This window comes from Rattus rattus, chromosome 8, assembly GCF_011064425.1.
Source record: "Rattus rattus isolate New Zealand chromosome 8, Rrattus_CSIRO_v1, whole genome shotgun sequence".
In the NCBI taxonomy this organism is placed as follows: Eukaryota; Metazoa; Chordata; class Mammalia; order Rodentia; family Muridae; genus Rattus; species Rattus rattus.
The window spans coordinates 113393423-113408411 of NC_046161.1; the positions used below are offsets into that span (position 1 = coordinate 113393423).

The following is a 14989-nucleotide window of genomic DNA, read 5'->3' on the forward strand; positions in this document are numbered from 1 at the left end:
TCAGAAACCAAAAACCAGACCCACAGTGGAGAGCTGATGAGATGGCCCTGACCTCTGCCCTGCACACAATTAAGAGTCACATGGTGGCCTTGAACCTTGGCACCACGGAGAATGGCATAAATGCCCAAATCCAGCAGTAACAGCCCTGGGCCTACATTTAAATGGGAGCTGAAATCTGACATCAGCAGTTGTAGGAGTAACAGTGCCCAGTGAATCAATCCCAGTGAGGAGCCACTAGGAAGGCCTGGGACACAGCCTCCTGGAGACTAAGTGCTTGGAGCCACGTAGAACGGAGACCTGTATATGCAGTGCGGCTGACTACCAGCTCTGGGAGAAAAGACACACACACACACACACACACACACACACGTATTCTCTCAATCTCTCTGTCTCTGTCTGTCTGTCTCATACACAAACACACACACACACATACACACACACATGTGCACACTGCAATATAGGCATTATAACTTCTGATTATACCTACCATATTCCAATATTTTGAAGGAAAAACCAGATGACAGGTTCCCGAGAACCAGCATCTTCAGCAAACTAAACCCCTACATTGAACACACTGTTTTAACTCACTTTTTTTTTTCTCCTTTGAGGCAGGAACTCACTATGCAGCCCAGGATGACCTGGAGCTATCTAGACCAAACTATCCTTGATCTCACAATCCTCAGCCCCAGCCTCCTGTCTCCTGGGCTCAGCAGCAGTGTGCAAGCTGCCAGGTCTGGTCTTAACCTTCTTTAAGTGCCAAGCCTTGGTTTATTTTATTCTAAGACTATGGCAAGACCCACGTCACCTTAATGTTAGTTTATAGGTTAGCATAGCCTAAAGTGTTGTTTAATGAGAACGAAGGTGAGACCGAGCTCCCATGGTTCAGATACATTTATCTTTTGATGTGCATGCTCAAGGCTTCTTCTTACATTAATATTTTAAAATAAGAAACGAAAGTTACTGTATGATATTTCTGCTTTCTAATTTGTATAAATATATATAGCAGGTCTCAAAAATAAAAATATAACGTGTGATCTCACAATTCTGTCGTTTCCATGGTAATTAAAACATAATGAAGGAGTCGACAGCTGTCCAAGTCTGGTGATGTTCACCCAGTAAACAGAAATGTTCCCAAGAGTTGCCAAAGATGTGGCCCTGTCCGTATCCTGTCAATTCATCTGCCAGCCTGGAGACACTGGGCCTTGGCAACGAGGACAGGAATGGCATCACAATCAGGCAAGGTCAGAGTGTCAGAGCTGTGCCCAGGTTCAGCACAGATCAGCAGAAGCCAGAGGGAAAGTGTCTACATTTGCCCTCGCCCTAATGCCAGCATTGAAGCCTCAAATTCTACCAAGGAACTAGAAAACTCAGGAACCATCGCTGCCCTACCGTCCTCACTGAGTACAGCACTGATCTTCCACTCAGTATGAGAAGACAGGTGATATGCACCAGGAGACAGAGTAGGTGGAAGGAAATACCTATTCCTGAGCAATCTCTGGGCCAGTGGGAAAGCAGGGCATGGGGAGCTCCTGTGAGCTCATCTTGTCTCTTGGTGACACATGCTCCACATGCTCCACACTGGGTCCTGTGTGCCTCCACCCCACTGGATATGCACTCTACACTCTACCAGTATGGCTTGTGGCAAGGTCGGGGCCAGACCCAAGGAGACTCAACACGCCTTTGCTCATTCCCAGGCCAAGTCGTCATCCACATGCCTGAGAAGAACAGAGCAAGATGGAGGGCCATGGAGGGGCTGTCACTTTGCAGCTGGCTGATTCATCTAAGAAATGATTATCTCAGTTATCAAAGGAAATAAAGGGAGCTTGGGCAAGGAGGGAGGAAAGTCCAGCAGTGAAGGGAGTGTGGGTGGGGCTAAAAGCTGGAAAGACAAGACAGGCAGATCAAAGAATCCTCACCAGGAACTACTTCAGAGGAGTCTGTCTGAGAGTCAGAGTGCAGATCCACTGAATATTCACTTAATCTTGAAGCTTATCTTTAAAAAGTTTCAAAAGTTCCTTAATGCAACACCTTTGCTGAGTTGCATTGAGAAAAACAAAACAAAACAAGACAAAACCCAACATGATTCTCTGTCCAAAGCTGCTGGTCTTAGGACAGGTCTAAAGAGTCTGCTCTTAATTTTTAACCTAATGAACCCACAAGTAGACTGATTCCTTGCTTTGGCCTCAGCTCAATTCTGTGCAAAGTAGAATGTCTGCTGTCCATAGGAAAGCAAGGGCAGATGTCTGCTGTCCATAGGAAAGCAAGGTAGATGTTTGCTGTCCATAGGAAAGCAAGGGCAGATGTCTGCTGTCCATAGGAAAGCAAGGTAGATGTCTGCTGTCCATAGGAAAGCAAGGGCAGATGTCTGCTGTCCATAGGAAAGCAAGGTAGATGTCTGCTGTCCATAGGAAAGCAAGGGCAGATGTCTGCTGTCCATAGGAAAGCAAGGTAGATGTCTGCTGTCCATAGGAAAGCAAGGCAGATGTCTGCTGTCCACAGGAAAGCAAGGCAGATGTCTGCTGTCCATAGGAAAGCAAGGGTAGATGTCTGCTGTCCACAAGAAAGCAAGGGCAGATGTCTGCTGTCCATAGGAAAGCAAGGCAGATGTCTGCTGTCCATAGGAAAGCAAGGCAGATGTCTGCTGTCCATAGGAAAGCAAGGCAGATGTCTGCTGTCCATAGGAAAGCAAGGCAGATGTCTGCTGTCCATAGGAAAGCAAGGGCAGATGTCTGCTGTCCATAGGAAAGCAAGGGCAGATGTCTGCTGTCCATAGGAAAGCAAGGGCAGATGTCTGCTGTCCATAGGAAAGTAAGGGCAGATGTCTGCTGTCCACAGGAAAGCAAGGGCAGATGTCTGCTGTCCATAGGAAAGCAAGGTAGATGTCTGCTGTCCATAGGAAAGCAAGGCAGATGTCTGCTGTCCATAGGAAAGCAAGGTAGATGTCTGCTGTCCATAGGAAAGCAAGGTAGATGTCTGCTGTCCATAGGAAAACAAGGCAGAATGTCTGTTGTTATCCATAAGCAGTTTTCAGGTTTTGCTCTTGTCAACCTGCTGGTGCCACTGGTCCAGACTGGAGACAGCACGTATGCTAATCACCTTCCTCAGTCTGTCAATCATTCATGGTACAAGAATGTTTTAGAAAAGGTCAAACCTGCTTTGTGTAACACCATAGGCTGCACATTCTAAAGCTTAATAGTATCAGGTCAGCTGACATATGCATTCCCTTACATAAAGCATCCCTAAATTGCCAGTAAAGTTCTCGCCTGTACCAGACAACTAACTGTAAAGCAGATGCATGGCGGCCTGCTCTCCAATCATTGACTAACTGTGCTTGCTGTATGCATTCCCCACAGAAGCCCTGACAGGAGCCAGGCACACAGGCCGTGCAGCAGGGAGTCCGTGGCTGGCACACTAGAGTGGAAGACCTTGAACCTTCTAAATTCTGAATCATGTGACTATATTACTATTCAAAGATGACACACATGGATTAAAGGAAAGCACACTCCTGTCTGGAAATGCCTCTCTGGTTTCAATATGCTTTTGACTAAAATCAAAATGAAATGGTATCAAAAGACAGATATCCACAAACATGAAATGAAGCTTCCTACTGGTAACCATGAAAATACAGATGCTAGAGCTGGCCCGCAGTGTCCGCAGTGCGAGGGTGTGGATGTGTGTTTATATCCCCACAGCACTCCTCAGGACAGATGTGGGAGCACACACCTACAATCCCTGAATCCTATCAGCAGGGAAAGGTCATCTAGTGAATGAACCCATCAGCAAACCTGGGGTACACAGCAGCAAACACGAGTGTCTCAAATGAGGTGGAAAGTGAGGAGTGTCGCCTGTGACTGTCTGAAAGCCACATATGTGCTATGTCATGCATGTGTCTGCACTTTCACAGACAGATTCTCCTTGAGGAGCACAGTTTATCTAAAAACCTAGACTAAGATGTATATAATACAAGAGAGTTGAGGAAGAATGTCTGGGAACAATTCTTCCTCTCAGTGAATAAAATAATCAACTGACACCTTCTGTTAATTTCACTTGTGAGTTTATATACAGGTATGAATGATTCTGTGTGTGTCTGTGTGTGTGTGGGTGTGTGAAGTGTAGTTGCAACCTAGGCCATACTCCCAGCAATGAATGAGTTCTCTGAAGGAGGGTTGAGAATGAGAGAGGCAGAGCAGACTCTAAGTCTAGGAGCCATACTAAAAACCCAAGGATAAGACGCTCAATGACATCACTATAAGTGGCCTGAGTGGGTCAGACTGTCTATGGTGAGAGGCAGAGAGGCAGAGGGGCAGAGAGAGGCAGAGAGAGGCAGAGACAGAGGGGCAGAGACAGAGAGGGAGGCAGAGAGAGAGAGAGAGGCAAAGAGGCAAAGAGGCAGAGAGGCAGAGGGGCAGAGAGGCAGAGGGGCAGAAGGTCAGAGAGGCAGAGAGGCAGAGAGGCAGAGAGGCAGAGAGGCAGAGAGGCAGAGAGGCAGAGAGGCAGAGAGGTAGAGAGGCAGAGAGGCAGAGAGGCAGAGGGTAGAAGCACTGAAAGAAGAGAAGAGGCACCCAGTTCGGGCAGGATGAATATTAGCAACCTCAGAGCAGTTCTAACACATGGGACAACAGGAATGGGAGCACTCTGCTGAATGAGCACAGCCACACATCTTAGAGCACTCAGCATGGGACGGCACCTGGCTGCTCTTTCTTTCAGTTCTCTTTCTTTGGCTGGTTAGCACTGAGCATCCACAAAACCATTCTCCCTGCTCCCATCTCACCCTGACTGTGAACTCCTTCAGCAAGTTCCTCGCACCAGTAGTCACATCATGGACTTCATTATCAGCACAGATGGTGCCAATTAGCTTCTGCATGAGGCTTTGATATGGAAAGAGCAACAGAAGCCTGTGTGGTCACCCAGGCATGAGTGCCTCTGGCTTAGGGACAGCAGTATCTTTACCTTCCGCAGCTCATCATCCACCTGTGCTCAATCTGTCAGAAGACAGTCTCAGCCTGAGCCCAACTTACAACACGCATGCGCACACACACACACAAAGGCACACACATACACACATATGCATGCACCTTTAGTTGAAACAATTTTTCCCCTTTTACCCAATATATGTAAAACGAGAAATTCAGACCCTTTGTCCCTCTTGGCACTTAACAACATTAGAAAGCTGTAGTCCATTTTTAATAACTCTGAATGCTAGGTCCTGGGAAAGTGTTTTATTAGCCAGGGACAGATACCAGCAGCAGCATCTCATACACCACCACCACTCTACTAACTCCTGGGCTGGTCCTGTCTGCATCATGGCACCTTGGGGTCCACAAAAGAAGCCAAAGCCCCTCTGAAGCTACTAAGCAATCAATCTGCTGAAGGAGCAGAGTGACAGAGGCTCAGCAAAGCAAAGCGACCACATCCAAGTAACAGGGACATCATGAACTGCTGAAGCAGTGCCTGACCAGACCCCAAACAACACTTTTCAACATTTAAAGAGCATTAAACCAAGATGAAACCTCAGAATGAGCCTGAGATGGTCATTCTGAAGTGCCAGCCCTCCTGAAGAGGGAAGACAGTAATTATCTTCTCTCCTCTACAACAGAACCTCAGCCAGGGTTTTGATGAAATCACCTGGTTGTATAAGGGCAGAAGGCTAAACAGGAATTCACTGCTCTGCAGCTGTAGCACTGGCTACTGTGGCAGCTCTGCAGGTCACTGGCTACTGCGGCAGCTCTGCAGGTCACTGGCTACTGCGGCAGCTCTGCAGGTCACTGGTTACTGGCTACTGTGGCAGCTCTGCAGGTCACTGGCTACTAAGGCAGCTCTGCAGGTCACTGGCTACTGTGGCAGCTCTGCAGGTCACTGGCTACTGCGGCAGCTCTGCAGGTCACTGGCTACTGTGGCAGCTCTGCAGGTCACTGGCTACTGTGGCAGCTCTGCAGGTCACTGGTTACTGTGGCAGCTCTGCAGGTCACTGGCTACTGCGGCAGCTCTGCAGGTCACTGGTTACTGCGGCAGCTCTGCAGGTCACTGGCTACTGTGGCAGCTCTGCAGGTCACTGGTTACTGCGGCAGCTCTGCAGGTCACTGGTTACTGTGGCAGCTCTGCAGGTCACTGGTTACTGAGGCAGCTCTGCAGGTCACCGGTTACTGCGGCAGCTCTGCAGGTCACTGGTTACTGTGGCAGCTCTGCAGGTCACTGGTTACTGTGGCAGCTCTGCAGGTCACTGGCTACTGTGGCAGCTCTGCAGGTCACTGGCTACTAAGGCAGCTACATGGATAGCACGTGCCGAGAGCTGGGGCCATAGAAGCAAAGCTGCCAAAGAATGGAGCAAAGGGAAAAAGACAGACCTGGGGGGCATGGAAGGCGAGAGCTGTCAGCATGCACAACTGCACCTCGCATGCCTGTGCACAGGGATGGAGGGCAAGCTCCTAGTGGGAAACATAGCACTGAACTCAGATTGCCATGGGAAATGAAAAGCAAGGCTGTAAGAGACCACCACATCCATTCATCATTCCCCAAATTATGCCCTCATTGACCTCAAGAAAGCCCTTAAGCTCTGATCCACACTCACTCCTGCTCCTTTCAAAGTGTCCCTGGCTACACAGACCCCTCACTGCTCCAGCACTATTTATTATAAAAGGCAGAGATTTCTTAGGAGCCTCAAGACTTTTTAGTTTTCTGGAATAAAATATGTTTCCTAACCTCAGAGGGGGAAAAAATGAAAAAACAAACTGAAACCAAAAATGTTCCCCAGAATAAGACAGCAGCAAGTGTGGCCTAGAACCCTTATGTAAACAGGGAAGCTCAGCAGGGACTGAGCAGGGACTGAGCAGGGACTGCTGCATCTCTCCTGTAACTGAGAGCAAGAGCACAAGGTGGGGGGAGTTGGAGAGTGGGGGTAGAGACAGACAGACAGACAGACAAACAACTGACAACTGTGCCCAGAGCAAGTTGAGAAGAGGCAGTGACCAGGGAGTGTCCTAGGGATAGACAGTCTGCTCTCCTCTCTGCAGAATGTAGATTCCCTGAGGATCATCTGCTCTCCTGCTTTTGACACTCTGGGCTGTGAGTTCCCCAGGTCTTATATTCTTACCCCACCTGAGCATTTCTAAATCCATGCTACCGTGAATGAGAAATATCACTTCCGAAGTGAGGGGCTTTCCTTTGCCTATATTTTAGGGCAAGAAGTATGTTAACCACTGTAATACCTTAAAAATGCAAAATAATCTAAGAGAGAGGGAGAGAGAGGGGGAGAGAGAGAGAGAGAGAGAGAGAGAGAGAGAGAGAGAGAGAGAGAGTGAGACATCAAATCATACTTAAAAAAGAGTGTGTGCTAACCCTAAGTGTTGAGGTCTCTGGGAGGTCAACAAAGCAAACATCTGCCTTTGACTCAGGGACTAAAGGCCAACCCTCAAAACAGCAGTCCCAGGAAGCCCATTCAGATGACACAAGGAAACAAGCAATTCTTCAGAATCAACGCAGTTTACTCAGATGAATCAGAGACCTGTGTACCCCTCTGCATTGCGGGGTACATGCCTGAGGAAGTACCTTGTTGAGTTTGGAGGTGCACAGCTCATCATGGAGGGAAGTCATGGAGGTAGGAGTGACTGGCAGCTGGAGAAATGTGGCTTCTCAGTGGCTGCCTCCATTTCCTCTTTTTATTCAGTATGAGACCCCAGCCCGCAATGGCGCCATCTACACTCAGGACCCCAGCCGGCGATGGTGCTGCCCACACTTGGGGAAGGTCCTCCTTCAATGGAAGCTTTCTGGAAACCAGAGGTGATTCTAAATCTCGGCCAGCTGGCAGTCAGCATTAACCATTACAACCCCTAATATGGTAACTGGGTTTCCCAGGCTTCAGGAGTAAAACCTTGACAGACACTTGGCAGCAGTGTGAAGCCACAGTAGAGTGTGCCCAGATTTTTATGGTTTCTCTCTCGTAACTGTCTTTTCCTTATCCTGTCTGATAGCAATTTGTCTTATGGAGTCCTTCCAAAGGTTTTCAACTGCAGTGACAGCTCTACTTTACCCAAAGGTTTCCACTGCGGCGGCAATGGCTTTACTACGTTAGCACGTGCTTTTCATCAGTTTTCATTTCATTTAATTCAATTACATCAATTAAAGTAACAAGAATGCCATGCAAAAACAAATATTTTTTGGGTGGTGGTGGTGGGAAATCTCTCTTCATAAGCACTTAGCAAGCAGACGCTGTCTCCAGAGCCCACATCTCAACCATTTCTAGAAGCGGAGAGAGCCTATACCAGCACCATCCAGCAGGCATGGAGATCGGGGCCACTGGGAAGGGGGTTAGAGAAGAGGCCTCCTACCACACTGGGATTTCCCTTGGGCAAGTCTATACATGCTCCCAAAGCTAGGACCATATCTTACTAATAGCTGGTATGTTTTAAGCATAAAATAAATATGCATCCAGTGAAAGAAACCACCCTGTCTGCCTTTAATATCCTCAAGCCAACCACAGAACCCAGAGACACATTTTAATTGGATAAAAACTGAAGATGGGGGCAGCTTAGAGTAAGACTAGAAAACATCAAAAACAAAACAAAACAAAAAAAAAAAACAAAAACAAAAAACCAGCAACAAACAGAAATGGGAAGACAGGCAGGGGGTGGTGACTCACACTTCTAGGCTATCTCACCACCCTGTTCAAAATGTTGGGGGGAAATCTAGCTCGTGATTCCATCCAAAAGGACTCAGATTGAAGACCCAGACCCCCCAACACATGCAAAACAAAACAAAAACAAATAACAAAAAGCAAAACAAAAAACAACAACAACAACAACAACAAAAACCTGGAATGTGGAAACCATGAACAGTATAGATGGCAGTTGGCTCTTCCTGGTCAAGCTTGCAATTAAATTATCAGAATTTAATACAGTCCACCACAACGAGTTTGTGCTTCTGAAAAGAACAGCATCAGCTGACAAATACCAAGTAGCTAATCTCTCTGCAGGTACTGCGATTTATCACAACGAGCAGAAGACGCATTTGAACTCACTAAAAGATGAAGAACTACGGTGTTGTGGGTGTTCAGGAGCTGTCCAGTGTGGGTGCTGAGAACTGAACTTGGGTCCTCTGCAAGAGCAGTGATGCGATCTTAGCCTGTGAGCCACTTACTAGCTCCTACCTAACATGTTTTAATTTTATAGTATATCTTACAAATAATAGAATTTTAAGATTTTTGCCTAGAGGTTTTCTTAGCGTGCTTTCAAAAAGTACAGTCAGCAAGCTTATCAATTACAACTCTAAAATTCATTCTCAAATAACTCACAAAGAGCTTGGAGAGGGAAAACCTGTGACTCATTTGCCCTTGTACAAATTCTTAGTAAGAACTGTTTCATCACGAAACCATTCAGGCAGTGACTAGGCACACACCTGTCAGCCCTGGGAAGCTCCATCTTGGAGGGAAACAATGGAAATTAGACAGCTGTGTGAGTCCTGCTAACTGCGTGAAGGGTCCTTCAGTGGAACAGGAACCAGGGCAGGTGGAAGACTAAGGGGAAAGGCTTTGCTATCCACTGAGAGCCTGTCCCACCACAGAGGACAAACATGGAAGAATAGCACCGAGAGCAGACTGTGGATGTGCCATTACTTTCTCATGGCTGCTGACAGAATGCCTGAGGTAAAGGAGTTAAGAGAGGAGGAGTTTGATTTAGCTCATGGTTTAGAGGGTTCAGTTCATGGCTGTCTCACTCCATGTGCTTGGGCAGAACATCCTGGCAGCAGGAACATGAGGTAGAAGCTATTCTCCACTTCTTGGTGAACAAGAAGCAGAGAGAAGGGTCACACACAGGAAGAAACCAGAACATCCCATCACATGACCCCAGGAACCTATTTGCACTAAATTGGTCTCATCTCCAACTTTTCACCACTGCCCAATAAAGCCATTACGTTACAAACCTACTGTTTACAGTAGATCTCCTCATGTCTAGGGACACCCTCATAGACACACCCAGGAGTGTGGTCACTAAACCCAGTTAACAAGGTTTAAGAATTACTCTGGGGCAGACAAGAGACAGCAGAAGCACAACAAGCCTGGTGGGGACCGGTAAGAGTCCAGGTGAGGCTGCTAAACTGCACACTAGAGTCAGAAATCTGGAATTCTGGTTTCTTTAAAAACAACAGAAACATTGTAAGGATATGTTTTGGTTTTAATACCATGTCTGGGGATACAGGGCTGCTTCCCAGCAGCTGACATGACTTGCCTCAGAGTCTAGCCGAGGGGCGATTCTTCCAGCTGCATCCCCTAGTGTGCAATGCTTGGGATTCTGGGAATTTTTCAGAAGGTGTAAATGCCAGGGTCTGGAAAGCTGGGGTGGGTGGTTGATTGATTGTATGGAGGTGGCTGCAGTTTGTTAAGTAGCCATACACAAAGAAGAAGGAAGGAAGAAGGAAGAAGGAAGAAGGGAGAAGGAAGGAGGAAGAAGGAAGAAGGAGGAGAAAGAGGAGGAGGAGGAGGAATAATCAGATATCCTCATTCTGAGGTTCAGACTCGCCCCAAGGAACTCAATGCCCTAATCAGCAGGAAGCAGTCTAATGATGGTGCTGCCCCCTCACACCCCTGAATATCAGGGAGCTCTTCCCTTTCCTCTCTATCCTTTTCCTCTCGTCTCTGGTATTTGGGGTTGAAGGGATGGAAAGAGGGTAGAGAAGGGTGGAAGAAGGAAGAACCCATAAAGTAGCAAAGAACAGCCACAGCACACTTAGTGATGTGACATGTGACGTGTGACATGTGACATGTGACACGTGACATGTGACATGTGGCTGACGCTGAGCACAGCACAGATGAAAAGCGGGGACCCTGGCTCCACCAATGCTGAGAACTCAGAGTCAGAATCAGCAACAAGGAGGGTGGGTAGGGGCAGGGAAGGATGGACTCAGGCATGGAGGCAAACCCAGCAAGAAAGGAGAAGAAAGAGGAGGAGGAAACTACAATGAGAAGCAAACTGTGACACAATCAGCCATGAAGACATGAGGCTGGGAGATGCACCCATGGCCGGCACAGGCACGGGCACTAATGCTGAGAGGTGAGATTCACGGAGGCCAGAGAAGGGAACCTGAGGTGCTCACTCATCTGCACTCTGACTCGGACATCTCTGCCGTGAGGACTGCTGAAGAACTGATGGTGACACGGATGGCATCACCACACCAGTGAGATCACACCTGCCACAAGGACTGTCACAAGGACTCTGTGTTCACTCTCTCACACAAGCATTCCGCCTCGGATCTCACCACTACACGTGGGAGCCCTGCTCACCCCAAACACTTGTCCCCGCAGTGCAGGCTGATGTGCCTCGATCCTGCAGAGGACAGGGTGAGTGCACTAGGAGGTGGCTCAGTGACAGACTCCACAGTAACCACAGTACACAGCAGTCTGTCACCGTGGCCCACCACACTCTAGTGAGGGGGGACGCATTCAACAAAAACGCTAAAGTGAATCCTGAACAGTTGTCTTCAGTGAGCTTACAATTTTATGTCAGAAACTAGGAAAACCCCATCCACTCTCATGGCTACAGTCCTGCACACAGATGACCCGCAGTTCCGTTTCTAACCAGTAGGGGGCGAGTGCATCTTATAACTTACTTCCTCCCACACCCACAAGAAACCATTTTTAAAGGATATTGTAATTAAACATGAACAGAGACAATGAACTTACTAGTCACTAGAAGCTAAAATGCAGGCAAGCTCCCAGCATGAATCGTTGGCTCACTTGTGCCTCAGGGGAACCTCCAGTGTAGAGGGGACATGGCTAGCATTCGGCATGTCGGACTGACACAACCTGACAGAAGCACACGAGATAACGGGACATCATTCCACACATGAACTTGGACTGTGTGACCACTGCTGTCTTCAGGAGCTGCACTTTTACTGTGATCCTGCACTTACAGAGGTGGCCCTCTGCTGGGACCGACATCAGAGACGACAGGATGTCTCAGAAATGAGGTGGCTTCTCAGGGAACTGTGAACATCAATTTCATCTGTGGGCTGACATTCATGGTGTTTCCAATATCGAACTTTAACCCATAAAACTGTCACACCCAGTGTGCTCTCCCCTCATGTCCATTCCCAACAAATCTATTGTACAAAGCCGTGTCGAGCCATGACTCTAAGGGCAGCACTAGATGGCAGTAAACACACAGCTGCCAGCAGCATTCACTTTGGGCCCTTACTTCATTGGAGGGTGCAGCAAATGCAACTCTTAGAAGAAGCCCAAGCATCAGACAGAAGTAAAAGCACCAAGTTATCTGGGGTTGGAGGTGTGAGGCCAGGGGACAAGCACAGTGGAGGACTTTCTAAAAGGTCTTTGTTCTGTGACAAATCTTAATCATATACATACACTTAGATGCTAATGACTTTGAGGAGAAATGTAACATTTTAAATTGCTTTTTTCCATCAATATGTTAAATTTTTATTTAAAACATAATTTATGTATTTTTATAATTTACTGTGGCTTTTTGAATTAGCAAAATTTTACTTAGAGACCATGAATAAATACATTAAAAAAACCCATGCTATTATCTGTGAAAAGGACATTTTCAAAAGCTAATAATAGCCAATGGTGAAGCTCTCTTGTAATCCCAGCTCCTGTACATAGAGGAAAGAGGATCAGGGTTCAAGGCATCCTCAGCTACATGGATACTTTGAGGATAGCCTGGGCTACATGGGACCTTCTCTCAAAGAACCAAACACTCATTCTGTCCCCGCTCAATGGCCACTGTAAGCCCAGGCAGCGTTCAGGTCTTTCCCTTGCCCTCTTTTCTATAGGTAATAAACCTCACAAATGGCTCTTCAAAATCCTGTTTTACACCCCAAATTCAACATTGATATACTGGCTCTCACCAGGGCCATCTTTCTCCCTTCCTACTCAGTGGTGTCAAAAAATTATTCTCCTGAATGCACACTGTATACATGGCATCCACGGTGATCACATGTGCACACAGTGAGCACACACTGAGCTCACACAGCGAGCACACACAGTGAGCACACACACAGTGAGCTCTCTCTCACACACATTGAGCTCACACAGCAAGCACACACAGTGAACACACACACAATGAACGCATACACATTCTCTCTCTCTCTCTCACACACACACACACACACACACACTGAGCTCACACAGCAAGCACACACAGTGAACACACACACAGTGAATGCATACACATTCTCTCTCTCTCTCTCTCTCTCTCACACACACACACACACACACACACACACACACACACTGAGCTCACACAATGAGCACACAACATAGGACAGAAGAGAGGGGACCATCAGGATGGATCTTTAGCCTCCGAGTGGGACAACTGACCCAGAAACCTTGGGTGTGCTGCTCTATAGTCTTTACCAAGTTCTGTTTCTGAACACTTCCACAAGTCTAACTAGTCATGAAATGGCACAATGCTCTTTAGTGTCAAATATCAGCAGCAGCGAGGGTAGCTCTGAGGATTTCTTGCTCATGTTTGGTCCCTGCTTAATTTTCCAGACACAATGGGACCCCATAGTTCAAAAATGATAAACAGACACACACAGACAGAGTACCTGTGTCTTGTGTGTGAGACTAAGTGCCCTTCTACAAGTTACCAGAGTCTGAGGATGTTACAGTGAATGCCGCTGTAGCAGACCAGGTATAAAGCAAGAAGGGACATTTCCCAAGAACAAGCAGGAAACACATGTCAAGTCTGCAGATGTCTATTCCAAACGGAGATTCCAACAGTGTCTGGAAGCCCTCTTCCTGTGAGCTGGGTAGGGAGCAGCAGCACACAGCCTTCATTCTCCAGTCTATTGTCCCAACACGCTTTCTTACTGCTCCAACATGCTTTCTTACCGCTCGGCACGTGTGTTACTACAGACCACAGCAGCAGCTCTGCTGGAGGACAGCAGAGGCCTGTGGTGGGGATGAACACTTTCACTTACCTCCACAGCCACCACGATCAGAACAAGGTCTGTTTTGGATTCTGGAAAGACTGCATTCACTTGTGGTGACATTCCGATCAGAGCACAGTTAGTGACCACAGATATAACACTCATTGTTTCAAAAGCCAACTGAAAGGGAAAAAGGTGAGGCATTAAGAGTAGCAAAAGTCACATCCCATCTCCATGTTATCTGAACCCCGAGGACAAGCCCTTCCCTAGGTTCTACACAATCTACATTTTAAACCTCAGTCCATCTTGGTAGTGTTTTCTTTGCTTAAGAAAGCTGTATGCTAGCGGGCACTTTAGATCCTTTTGGCTTGACGACCCCTAAGCAGTGTGGCCAAGCCTTCGAGTGTGGACGCCTGTAGCAGGCACTATCCGTGACTCGTCTCTGCTTGTTTCTCAAGGGCGTGTAAAGACCATCACAGGAAAGCACTTTGCTCCCAAAGCAGGCAGTGATGTTTGGAAAGAAGTTAATTTACAAAACTGTACCACTTTGATAAGCCCCACGCTCCAGAAGGCTCATTATCAGTGTGGTCCCTTCCTGGGGACAAGAACCAAAGTCCTCGTAGGGCACTGGCAAATCCAGAAGCCAGGCTTCAGTGGGACTTACAGAACACTGACTGGGTCCCACGAGGAGGTCAACGTGTCCCATGGTGGTCACTGGGTAACCGTGGAGAACCCCTGTGCTAGTTTGTTTCTGTTTTCACTTAGAGCTCTTGATGGCTGCTGCCTGATAACTGAAGCCAGTCATTCTAAGGAGCGCAAGGACTGCTCTCCGTCACTTCTTCCAACAGGCACGGACAGAGAAAGAGCTGCCCAGGCCTTGCACTGATTTGCTGCGTTGCTGTACTTTTTGTTACTTTAGCAATTTTCTGGCTGATTCTCTGGGTTCTCCCAAGAACACCAACCTGAAACCAGAGTTCCTCCAAACAGCTGTACCAGACCCTTCTGTTCCGTGTGTACATTCCTTTGCCTTCTCTGATTGGTTAGACGGTAAGCCTGACCCGACTGAAACACACCCCTCTCCATTGGTTTGTTTCAGCTGCTTGGCCTT

The 14989-nt window shown here is 47.5% G+C and overlaps 1 protein-coding gene across 2 annotated transcripts in view; it reads right to left on the reverse strand.

Moving 5' to 3' along the window:
• The window catches only part of Ano10 (anoctamin 10), a 116975-nt gene that overhangs the window by 53570 nt on the left and 48416 nt on the right, over window positions 1-14989 (reverse strand). For both annotated transcript variants that reach the window (XM_032911247.1, XM_032911246.1), the window contains exon 11: window positions 13933-14061. In XM_032911247.1, the coding sequence (XP_032767138.1) occupies window positions 13933-14061 (129 nt within the window). The remainder of the gene's footprint in view (window positions 1-13932; window positions 14062-14989) is intronic.